At 38.9% G+C, this 13,540-nt stretch overlaps 1 protein-coding gene across 1 annotated transcript in view; it reads right to left on the minus strand.

The window, feature by feature from the left end:
* Positions 1–13,540, minus strand: part of cdh27 (cadherin 27) — a 29,321-nt gene that overhangs the window by 14,628 nt on the left and 1,153 nt on the right. The window contains exons 2-9 of the mRNA XM_017358274.4: positions 11,097–11,213; positions 10,869–11,018; positions 10,647–10,791; positions 8,002–8,165; positions 5,715–5,846; positions 5,277–5,459; positions 2,894–3,189; positions 2,521–2,663 (exon numbers count right to left, since the gene is read on the minus strand). Coding sequence (XP_017213763.3) covers positions 2,521–2,663; positions 2,894–3,189; positions 5,277–5,459; positions 5,715–5,846; positions 8,002–8,165; positions 10,647–10,791; positions 10,869–11,018; positions 11,097–11,213 — 1,330 coding nt within the window. The remainder of the gene's footprint in view (positions 1–2,520; positions 2,664–2,893; positions 3,190–5,276; positions 5,460–5,714; positions 5,847–8,001; positions 8,166–10,646; positions 10,792–10,868; positions 11,019–11,096; positions 11,214–13,540) is intronic.

A 13,540-nucleotide genomic window follows, 5' to 3' on the forward strand; every position in this document is an offset into this window, starting at 1 on the left:
TCAAGAGCGGTGTTGTCGCGCGCCTACTGAAGGGCGGGACCAAGGGTGTGCCGCGTCGCGGGGGCACTTTTGATCATTTTGGAAGGGCACTTTCTATCCAGGACTAAAAAGGGTATGTGCACTGCACAGGTTGAGCCCTATGTGTGCACGTGCCTGCAATGGATCGGTTTCTGAGACCCCCCGATTCAAAGCCTTCAAGTTCAGGGCTTAAACCCAAAAGACGACGATATGACGATCAGTATTTGAGTTTAGGATTTACGTGGACAGGACCAGCTGATGAACCACGACCTTTAAGTGTGGTTTGTCAAGATATTTTGGCTAATGACAGCATGAGACATGCTAAACTTCGACTGTTTTGACTGGGATGGACAGTTCTTGGATATGTTCTATTCATATTAACCATCATCCTAGTTTTAAAAACGTTATATTAAAATACTTGTTATTACTCTGTAAATAATTGCACTTTCATGCAAATGATGATAAAAGTGAGTTAACAGTCTGACATCTGTCTGTGTCTTTATATATACTGTATATGTGTGTGTATATATATATATATATATATATATATATATATATATATATATATATATATATATATATATATATATGTATGTGTGTGTGTATGTATGTATGTGTGTGTGTGCGTGTTTGGGAGGAGGGGGGCGCCAATGGATAAGTTGTGTCAAAAGGGAGGCCCACTGTCTTAGACTTTGAAAACCCCTGGGCTATGTGAATCGGAAACATTTCCATTTAATAAATGTGCAAATAAAATGTGATGCTCAAGTGCACTTAACATAATACACACAGTTATAAATGATTTCTACTTGTCTTCCTCGTGATGAAGAGTAGGCAAAATCTGATATGTAGTAGGGGAAAATAGAAAAATTTGTTCATTAGGTGCTTGATTCGAACCGTGTTCATAAATGATAGTGTCAAAACATGTTGCCGTGCTTTACGAGCTACGCCACTCACACCACTGATATTTGCTCTCTTTAGTTTTGTTGTCCCTGTCGATCAAACGGGTGGAAATCACTCAACTAGCTCATTCCAACGAGGTGTTCAACGAGACCCCACTGCGTTAATCGCATCAGCTAAACTCTCCCAATCTATTTCTTTTCTTTTGTTATTAATTCCAGAGGACAAACTTGCTAATAACATTGTTTTTCTCTGGTCTACCTCCGATAGGATCACTTCCAATTCACATTCTGCTCAAAGTTTCTCTTTTTGCTTGCTTTTGCCATTGCTTTTTAATTTGGTTTTGCCAAAGTAGAGTGATTACCATATTTATTAGGGGGAGGAGGCGGGGAGGGGTTTTGCGCTCGTGCACGTGCACTCAGTTTCACGTTAATTCGGATGTACAAAGAGAATATGCGTGGGATTCCGCGTACGCAGTGTTTCATACATCTGAATTTTTTACTGCGTACGCACACTTACAGCTTTGTGCGTACGCAATGCTTTAGTTTGATTTCAACGCAACTCTTCGTACATGAGGCCCCTGATTGTCTAAAAGTAACTTGAGCTCTGCAGCTAAACTTGCTGTGAGCAGAGATGGGTTGAAAATGAATGAACAGAACATTTGCAGTTGAGAAGTGTCACCGACTCGGTCCCAGTCATTCCCCTCGCTGGCCAGCAGAGGTCACCATCCCCGGACTTTTAAGCATTACATCATCCATCTACACTGATCGTGCACACCTGAACTGAATCCCGTTAACGACCCACGCTCCCTATATAAGCCACACTCAAACTCCAGTGCATTGCGAAGTCTTGTTTAGCCCCGGCCAGCATTACTGAGCGTTCTTTCCTGCCTGATCTTCTGTGTATTACCCCGGACTGTTTCTGACTCTGATTTGCCTTCTGCCTGCCCACGACCCCAGCCTGAAACACGGACTCTGAACCACGCTGCCTGCCCTTGACCTAAGCCTGTTTAACGGATTCTGAACCATGCCGCCTGCCTCTGATCTATGCCTAGTAAATCACTCTGTGTCTGTCAGCCACCAGCCCCTAGACCATTATTGAATACTGTTGATGTGTGTTCGCACTTAGTGCGTATTGGATGTTTGTGTTTGACTGTGACTAATAAATACTGCATAATGGATCCCTCCGTGTCAGTCTCCTCGTTATAAGAAGACTTATGCTTTAAACGTTGAGCAGAGAATTCGTAGAAAAAGAGTATGTATGGGTGCGGGCAACAGAGGACTGGAGAACGATTGACAAGTGACGAATTACACTAAACTCCATCTGTTAATATCAGCTGCGTATAAAATCTGGAGTCAGGAAATGAAAAGTTTTGCGCACCTCCTAAGAGTAATTCATGTATTGCATTGGGGATTACCAGAATTCTGTGAATGGAATTATTCATTTGTATCCAGTAAATTACTAAAACCTTTGACATTGAAGAAAACCCTCTCTTGACCTTTTTTATTGAACATGCATGGAATTGATTAAATATTCCAACAATTACTCCAGCATTCCTAAAATGCAGGACAAGCACACTGAGAAATAGATGGATATTTTTATTACCTTTTTCTGTCACAAGGACAAAAATTGTGTAAGTCCCGTTGGTCACATAACTGGATTCTCTGTCCACTGTCTCTTTTACAAAGATTTCTCCAGTTGTTTTGTCCACTCTGAACCAGCCAGCAGGGTCGTGTTCAATGGAATACCTATAATAGAGGAAACATTCTATTAAGAAATACACTGAATCCCCCAACCAAAATGTATTTAGACACTTCTGGGCAGTTTAACCGCCAACTTATCCGGCATATGTTTTACACAGCGAATGCCCTTCCAGTTGCAACCCAGGTAGTGTATGGATCTAGACATTTTAACTGTCATTTTAGTGTCCAGTTATAAAAATAATTCGTTCGATCAATCAAATACATAAGAAACCTACTCTAGTTTATGGGGACGTCCAGTGTCAGGATCTAATGCTTTTACTCGGTCCACAAAGGCTCCAATAGGACCATTTTCTTCCAAAACGACTTTCCGTTGAGGATCTGTAAAATATGGAGGGTCATTTGCATCCTCCACTGTGATGGTAATATTCTTAGAGGATGGTTTTGATGGATTTGAGATGACAGTCCAGAGGCCACTTGGAGATCTCTCCTTTACCACACAAGAGAAGTACGGCTCTTCGTTCTCTACGGAGATGCTGAGTTTATGTTCTGTTTGTTTTTCAAAGTCCAGAGGCTGCATGGTGAGAAAAGAAATAAGTAAACAAATAATAAAACAAACAAACACATGTGTCTTAATGACAAGGTTTATCAAGATTACAATATAATAAATGTTTTCATGCAAAAATAACTACAATAAAATAATCAATATAAAAATAATCAGTTCCAGTGCATTTGTTTCTCAAATATATAAAAATAGTATTATTTTAAAGTGAATTTGTTACACAAAAATAACTAATAAATGTGATTAGAAAAATGCATGTTATTCAAACTATTCATAATTGAATTTATTTCTTGTTTATTGTTTGGTTTGTTCATTTGTTGGTTGGTTGGTTGGTTGGTTGGTTGAATCATTAGTTCATTGGTTGGTTTATTCCTTGATTGTCTGGTTAGATGGTTAGTTGGTTGATTTGTTGGATGGTTGTGTAGATCATAGGTTCATTGGTTGGTTCATTCGTGGGTTGGTTAGTTGGTTGGTTAGTTTGTCACTTGGTTCATTCATTGATGGTTGGTTGGTTGGTTGGTTAGTTGGATCATTAGTCCATCTGTTGGTTTGTTGGTTGGTTGGAACATTGGTTGGTTCATTCATTGGTTGTTTGGTTGGTTAGTTCATTAATTGGCTGGTTGGTTAGTTGATTGGTTTGTTGGTTGGTTCATTCATTAATTGGCTGGTTGGTTGGATTATTGGTTGGTTCATTCGTGAGTTGGTTGGTTCATTTATTAGTTGGTTGGTTGGTTGGATCATTGGTTCATTGGTTGGTTCATTAATGGGTTGGTTGATTGATTGGTTGGTTGGTTGGTTGGTTGGTTGGTTGGTTAGTTCATTGATTGGCTGGTTGGTTTGTTGTTTGGTTCATTCGTTGATTGGCTGGTTGGCTGGAACATTAGTTCATTGGTTTGATGGTTGGATCATTCATTGGTTATCATTGGTTCATTGGTTAGTTTATTTGTTGGCTGGTTGCATCATTCATTAATAGGCTTGTTGGTTGGTTAATTGGTTGATTGGATTGTTGGATGGTTGGTTGGATCCTAGGTTTATTGTTTGGTTGGTTTGTTGAATTGTTGGTTTGTTGAATTGTTGGTTGGTTTGTTGCTTGGTTTGTTGGTTGGTTGGATAATTGGTTGGTTCATTGGTTGGTTGGTTTGTTGGTTCATTCAAATCTTTGGTTGCTTTGTTCATTGCTTGGTTTGTTTGCTGGTTAGTTTGTTTTTTCGTTCGTTCATTCATTCATTCATTAATTCATTTGTTTATTCATTCATTGTTTGAAACTTTTGATGAATAATTGAATAACCAGTGACAGATATGTAAAAAGATTAATCCTGGTAAATATTAGGCATATTTGTTGACTGATATTGGATTTTTTAAAGCTATCAGCAAATCAGCAATAACAATAAAAAGGCTGGTATCAATGGTTTATTAATTACATAAAGCAACTGAGATGCACATCTTTCGAACAATCGATCGAAAAAACAAAGTATAATCTAAAAAAATGTGTGTCAGGAAAGCAGCTTGGTGTGCACCATGCTCTTACTCTGACACAAAACCATTGGTTAGTTTGGGCCAAATTTTCTTGGTCCATAAAAGAAACCAACTAAAATTTCTAAAAGTCAGTATTTTTCTGAAGCAGCAAAATGTATTGTTTATACATAGCAACAGAATTGGCTTTATTCCTTAAAATTGAAAAATAAATGTCAATTTATTACAGTATATGTCCAGTAAAAGTTGCTATTGCTAAAACAAATACTGACGATCAGGAAAAAGTCACCTTTAAAGATTGCCATATTGTAATTTCTTACGGTTTTTCTTTATTATTGTTGAAAGCTGACAGTTAAATGGATTCGATCAATGTTCAGTAAAACTAATTCAACAGAGAAAAATCTTGCTAGACCAATATCTTTATCAATATGGTCTAAAAAATGTTATTCAACAAAAATATCTTATGACACAGACATTTAATCACACATTTAACTGCATGTGTTTCTTCTTATATTTTCTACCCTACTAATTACACCCAAATTATTTGATTTACCTGATTTTATATTGTTTTATTTTTTCTGATGATGAGATAGTGAATATGAGAACATTACGATGTGTAAACATACCTTAACCACTGTAAGTATGCCATCGTTGTTGTCTGGATCAGTACGAATGGAAAAGTGACCACCTTTATCCCCCTCTATGGAGTATCTGACCCTCCATGCAGCAGTAGGACGTGTATCAGCATCGGTTGTGTGTATTTTGAGGGGGGAGGAACCATTTGTCCCTTCCACCACATTACCTGAACCCTAAAAAAGTGAGGAGGAAATAGAAACGTCACCATATTTTGTCCTAAGCCTCCTCCTTGATATTCATTCATTTTCTTTTCAGCCCTTTATTAATCTGGGGTCGCCACACTGAAATGAACCACCAACTTATCAAGCGAATGCCCTTCCAGCTGCAACCCATCACTGGTAAACATCCATACACACTCATTCACACACTTATAATATAAACAAATATTTCAATTAAATCTCCAATATTTTCAACAGACAAACACTAACCGTTTGCCCTGTGATGACCGGTATGTGGTTGTTTCCATCCTGAAGGTTGATTACTACAGTTGCTGTGCTGGACAACTTTACAACCTCTCCACGGTCCTTTGCCTCAACCATTATAGTGTATTTACTAGCCACCTGAGAAAGAAAACCAGTTAGACTCCCACATACATGCTGTAATAAAATGTGCACGTTAACCTTAAATCATCCGAAAAAATGTCAAGATATTGTAAAGGCAGGTTTTTGCTTGTTACTTTAACACTGAGACTGGACTGTGATGTCTGTTGTTCTCTAGGGCACTAACATGATGGCTCATGTCTAGTTACTGCAATATTCCAATGCTAAAGCATGACACACAGATTTTACTGGCATGCATAGGCTAAGGCGTAGTATGCTATGGTCTGAATGAACTGGGTTTGTAAGAACAACCTATATACAGTTGAAGTCAAAATTATTAATCCATTTTTCTCTTTCAAATACAGTGCATCTGGAAAGTATTCACAGCGCCTCACTTTTTTAACATTATTTTTGTTAAAGCCTTATTCCAAAATGAATTCAATTAATTTATTTCCTCAACATTCTACAAATAAAACCCCATAATGACAAGGTGCAAAATAATTTTTTGAAATTATTACAAATTTATTCAAATAAAAACCTGAAAAAAATCACATGTACAGAAGTATTTACAGACTTTGCAGTGAGGCTCTAAATTGAGCTCAGGTACATTTTGTTTCCACTGACCATTCTTCAGATGTTTCAGCAGCTTAATTGGAGTTCACCTGTGGTAAATCCAGTTGATTAGACATGATTTGAAAAGGCACACACCTGTCTATATAAGGTCCAAGGGTTGACACTGCATGTCAAACCACAAACCAAGCATGAAGACAAAGGAATCGTCTGTAGACCTCTGAGAAAGGATTGTCTCAAGGCACAAGGCTGGGGAAGGTTACAGAACAATTTCTGCTGCTCTGAAAGTTTCAGCGAGCACAGTGGCCTCCATTATCTGTAAGTTGAAGATGTTTGGAACCACCAGGACTCTTCCTAGAGCTGGCCGGCCATCTAAGCTGAGTGATCGGAGAGAAGGGCCTTAGTCAGGGAGGTGATCAATAACCCGATGGTCACTCTGTCTGAGCTCCAGCGTTCTTCTGTAAGGAGAACCTTACAGAAGGACAACCATCTGTGCAGCAATCCACCAATCAGGCCTGTATGGTAGAGTGGCCAGACGGAAGACACTCCCCGCCTGGAATTTTCCAAAAGGCATCTGAAGGACTCTCAGACCATAAGAAACACAATTCTTTGGTCTGATGAGACTAAATTGAACTCTTTGGAGTAAATGCCAGGCATTAATTTTTGGAGAACACCAGGCTCCGCTCATCACCAAGGTAATACCATCCCTACAGTGAAGCATGGTGGTGGCAGCATCATGTTGTGGGGATGTTTTTCAGCAGCAGGAACTGGAAGACTAGTCAGGATAGAGGGAAAGATGAATGCAGCAATGTACAGAGACATCCTGAATGAAAACCTGCTTCAGAGTGCTCTTGACCTCAGACTGGGGCGACGATTCATCTTCCAGCAGGACAATGACCCAAAGCACACCGCCAAAATATCAATGGAGTGGCTTCACAACAACTCAGTTAATGTTCTTGAGTGCAGCCAAAGCCCAGATCTAAATCCTATTGAACATCTATGGAGATATCTGAAAATAGCTTTATGTCATCGCTTCCCATCTAACCTGACAGAGCTTGAGAGGTACTGCAAAGAGGAATGGGCAAAAATTCCCAAAGACAGGTGTGCCAAGCTTGTGGCATCATATTCAAAAAGACTTGAGGCTGTAACCGCTGCCAAAGGTGCATCAACAAAGTCTTGAGCAATACTTCTGTACATGTGATTTTTCAGATTTTTTTATTTTAATTAAATTTGCAACAATTTCAAAAACTCTTTTTTCACATTGTCATTATGGGGTATTGTGTGTAGAATTTTGAGGAAATAAATGAATTTAATCCATTTTGGGAAGAAGGCTGTAACATAAAAAAGTGAATGAAAAAGTGAAGCTCTATGAATACTTTCTAAATGCACTGTACTTTGCTGCAAAATTTTTATGTAATTTCTTCCTGGCAAAGATAAAAGAAAACAGTTACTAAAATGTATTCATTGAATCTGTTATGTTTATAAATGTGTTAAAAAAAATTCTTCTTTCCATTAAACAGAAATTGGGGGAAAAATATACAGGGGGCTAATAATTCTGACTTCAACTGTATATCTCATCACTTTTGAATAATGTCTGCATAAGTACCTCATAATCAAAGCATCCTTTAAAGGATATTGCTCCATTGTCTTGGATGTAGAATTCCACATTTTTAGTAGTCGGCACCACAGAAATGATTTTATAATCAATGGTGGAATTCGGAGTTCCTGCTGCATCCTTATCAATGGCTAAAACACCAACAATAAAGTCACCTAGAACCAGATAATATAGAGAAAATTACTCTTCTGTTATTTACACATCTGCCTGCATACTCAGTTATTTAATTCAAAGAAAGCCTAAACAATCTAAACACTGCACTCAGCCATTCCTTTCTGTAATTACAATAAATAGGAACTGATGACACTTCAAAAGTGACATTATTTCAGTTTGATTTCTGTGGCTAAAACGGTAAAGCATCAAGGGTTTGATTATTTGAAAACATTTTCTTTGATTACAGCTTAAGTTTTAAAATATAAAACATTTACCAAATGCACAATTTAGGAATAAACATGTACAATATAATATTATGGAGGGCTGAGCATTATTGGAAAAAATCTGACATTGCGATCTTTTATTTTGCTGCGATTTTTCGTTCATTCTTTTTTTTTCGGCTTGGTCCCTTTATTAATCAGGGGTCGCCGCAGCGGAATGAACCACCAACTTATCCAGCACATGTTTTACACTCTAACGTTTTTTCCAGTACATGCTCGGGCATTCTGTCTGAATGGGAAGACATCAAATTCTCCAAAACTACTTGCCAAGCTTACGATTACATTTCATATAACGAATAACCAATAAAATTAAACAACTGTCGCTTTAATTTCTAAATGTTCGTATAACACAAAACCTGCAGAAGCTCATGTCTAGTGCGAGCCCCTCCCCAGGAGAATTGTCATTCCATAGTGATTATTCGTCATATACCGATCACTGATTGGCTTCTGCATTGTATATTCTATAGGCTGCGTCTGAAATCGTCTACTACTCAGTAGGTACTGCATTTGAATTTAAACGTACTACTCGTCCATTAGAAAAGTACATTCTATATAGTATGAATGTGAGAAGTCTGAATGGAAATCGGACGTACTACATCCGACATTTTTTCACAATCACGTAACCTACCTGCGTCAGTTGCGTCGCTTTACTCCCATTCATGTATTCTCTCGCACTTCAGAATCTCGCCGGATGTAGTAAGTCATCCGGGTACTTCTCGCATACTGATTTTCGAATTCTATGAATTCGGACATACTACTCGGCTCGCATATTGATTTTAGCATGCTATATAGTATGGAAGTATACAACTTCATTCATTCATTTTTTTTTGGCTTAGTCCCTTTAATAATCCGGGTTGCCACAGCGGAATGAACCGCCAACTTATCCAGCACGTTTTGATGCAGCAGATGCCCTTCCAGCCGCAACCCATCTTTGGGAAACATCCACACACACTCATTCACACACACACACACACACACACAACGGACAATTTAGCCTAACCAATTCACCTGTACCACATGTCTTTGGACTGTGGGGGCACCCGAAGAAAACCCTCGCAAACCCAGGGAGAAATGCCAACGGATCCAGCCGAGGCTCGAACCAGCGACTCAGCGACCTTCTTGCTGTGAGGCAACAGCACTACCTACGGCGCCACTGCATTGTTTGACACTCCTAAAATTCTAAATAACTTGTTCATTCATTTTCCTTCAGCTTAGTCTCTGATTATCAGAGGTCGCCACAGCAGAATGAACCACAAATTATTCCGACATATGTTTTACATGGCGAAGCCCTTCCAGCCGCAATCCAGTGTTGGGAAACACTCATACACTCTCATTCACACACACTCGTACACTGTGGCAATTTCATTCATTCATTCATTTTCGGATTAGTCCCTTTAATAATCAGGGGTCGCCACAGCGGAATGAACTGCCAACTTATCCAGCATATGTTTGTACGCAGTGGATGCCCTTGTAGCCGCAACCCATCTCTGGGAAACACCCATACACACTCATACACTACAGACAATTTAGCCTGCCTAATTCACCTGTACCGCATGTCTTTGGACTTTGGGGGAAACCGGAGCACCCGGTGGAAGCCCACGCGAACGCAGGGAGAACATGCAAACTCCACACAGAAATGCCAACTGACCCAGCCGAGGCTCGAAACAGCGACCTTCTTGCTGTGAGGCGACATCCCTACCTACAGCGCCACTGCATCGACCTACGGCCAATTTAGCTCATTCAATTTACCTATACCACATGTCTTTGGGCTGTGGGGGAATTGGAGCACCCGGAGGAAACTCATGCCAACACTGGGAGAACTGGCTGGGCAGCAGGGTGACTCAGTGACTAGCACAATCGCCTTACCGCAAGAAGGTGGCAGGTTTGAGCATTACTGTGTGGAGTTTGCATGTTCTCCCCGTGATGGTGTGGGTTTTCTCCAGGTGCTCCAGTTTCCCGCACAAGTCCAAAGACATAGGTAAATTGGATTATGTAAATTGTCCGTAGTGTATGTGTGTGAATGAGAGTGTATGGGTGTTTCCCAGTGATGGGTTGCAGCTGGAAGGGCATCCGCTGCGTAAAACATACACTGTGGTGACCCCAGATTAATAAAGGGACTAAGCAGAAAATAAACCAAATTAATTTATGAAATCTAAAATACATCTGATTATATCTGATAAAAATACAAGCAATTATACTGACCCTGCTTTGCTGCTTCATTTACAGTAACATCATAGAGTTTTCTCTGGAAGACCGGCGGGTTGTCGTTGATGTCCAATATGTTGACCTCCATGCCTAGTTGTGTGTCAATAGCCGAGTTGGACTTGTTTCTCGCTTGAAAGGTCAGCTTTGAAGGGATAAAGGCGTAAGCTTTAAACCTATACCAACAGATAAACATCTGAGGAAACATCAGATTCCTCTTACCATCAGAATGCTGAACTGCTCATAGTCAACTTTACGGTGGACCATGATGACTCCTGTCTTGGAATCAATAGACAGGACACCCTTTGGGTTTTCATCCACGCCTTTGCCCTTTAGCCCGAACTCCACTAAATATTTACGATCCAGCTTGATCTAGATTATTTGAGGGATGTTATTTTTAAAAATACATTATGGCAGGTTGTGTGATAAACGAATAGAAATTTTACTTGCCTGCCCCAGTTCATAAGGAAAAGGTCCTGGGTGTTCTTCCACAATGTCAAATGAGTCTATAATCCAGGATCTTCTATTGCGTCTGAGAGGCTCCGTGCTGCACAGACTTATTAGTCCCTTTCAAAAAAAAAAACAATTGGTTATGGCTTTAAACATTACATTTATTGACATGATGGAAAATATAAAAATAGTAGACCATTCATTCATTCATTCATTCATTCATTTTCTTGTCAGCTTAGTCCCTTTATTAATCTGAGGTTGTCACAGCAGAATGAACCGCCAACTTATCCAGCATATGTTTTACACAGCGGATGAACTATTCATTCATTTTCTTTTCGGCTTAGTCCCTTTATTAATCCGGGGCCGCCACAGCGGAATGAACCGCTAATTTATCCAGCACGTTTTTACACAGCAGATGCCCTTCCAGCCGCAACCCATCTCTGGGAAACATACACACACACTCGTACACTACGGACAATTTAGCCTACTCCATTTCCCTGTACCGCATGTCCTTGGACTGTGGGGGAAACCGGAGCACCCGGAGGAAACCCACGCGAGGGCAAGGAGAATATGCAAACTCCACACAGAAACGCCAACTGACCCAAGGTTCAAACCAGCAACCTACTTGCTGTGAGGCGACGGCACTAACTACTGCGCCACTTCATCGCCCCAATATTACACCATTACAAAATAAATCGTATTATTTTAGTTTTATTTAATCCTTAATAGTTGGGTTGTTTTCGAAGGGCACCTATGATAGAAATCAACTTTTGTAAGCTGTTTGGACAGAACTGTGTGCAGGTATAGTGTGTACGCTGTAATATTGGAGTGATAGAAACACAATAAGTCTCTTTATGAAAGTTTCCTGACGTTAAAATAGAATGCAAATCTCTCCCATTTTGAGACGCACCACAACCCACCCTCCGTAATTGAATCTTTCATCTGCACATCAATAACTGTCTGGTTTAGCTCAGCTACCAAATCCGGCCTCCAAAGTCTTTGGCTGCATCCGAAACCGCCTACCACTCAGTAGGTACTGCATTTGAATTTAAACGTACTACTTGGTCGTAAGAAAAGTACGTTCTGTACAGTATGAACGTGAAAAGTATGAATGGAATTCGGACGTACTACATCCGCCATTTTGTCATGGTCACGTGACCTACCTGCGTCAGTTGCGTCGATTCACTCCCATTCATGAATTCTCTCACGGGGCATCATGATATAGCACAGCGTGCATGGGATGCGCACTCCAGAATCTTGCCGGAAGTAGTAAGTCATCCGGGTACTTCTTGCATACTGATTTTCGAATTCTACGAATTCAGGCATAGTACTCGGCTCGCATACTGATTTTAGCGTACTATATAGTATGGAAGTATGCGGTTTCGGACGCAGCCTATGTCGAATAGTTTGGACTGCTGAGAGAATCACTGGTACAACCCTCCATACTCCCGAACTGTACTTATATTATAATTATTTTTTTTGGGGGGGGGTTCACCTTTATTAGATAGAACAGTAGAGAGAATTGACAGGAAAGCATGGGGAGCAGAGAGAGGGGAAGGATCGGCATAGGACCACAAGGCGGAATCGAACTCGGGTCGCCGTGAGCACCTGAGTACATGTGCCGACGCACTAACCACTACACCACTGGCGCCGACCCCAAGAACTGTACTTATCCAGAGCGAGCAGAAGGGCTGGCAGAATCACTCTGGACCCCTCACACCCAGCACACTGCCTCTTTGAACTTTTACCTTCTGGTTGACGTTACAGAGCACTGCGCACCAGAACAGCCCGACACAGAAGTTTCTTCCCTCAGGCAATTCATCTCATGAACACTTGATAATAATAATTGTGGAACCAACATCACCACTTGCCATACACTTTTTTACACATACATATATTTAACAACACACTTTACATGAAAATTTACACATAACAGCTGCACATATAACATTGCATATAGTAATATAGCTAAATTATATATAACACTGTTAAATATATTATATATATATATATATATATATATATATATATATATATATATATATATATATATATATATATATATATACATATATATATATATATATATATATATATATATATATATATATATATATATATATATATATATATATATATACATATATATATATATATATATATACATATATATATACATATATATATATATATATATATATATATATATATATATATATATATACATACATATATATATACATATATATATATATATATACATATATATATATATATATACATATATATATATATATATATATATATACATACATATATATATACATATATATATATATATACATATATATATATATATACATATATATATATATATATATATATATATATATATATATAYATACATAYATATATATATATATATATATAYATACATAYATATA

Source organism: Danio rerio, chromosome 11 (genome assembly GCF_049306965.1).
Source record: "Danio rerio strain Tuebingen ecotype United States chromosome 11, GRCz12tu, whole genome shotgun sequence".
Taxonomy (NCBI): Eukaryota; Metazoa; Chordata; class Actinopteri; order Cypriniformes; family Danionidae; genus Danio; species Danio rerio.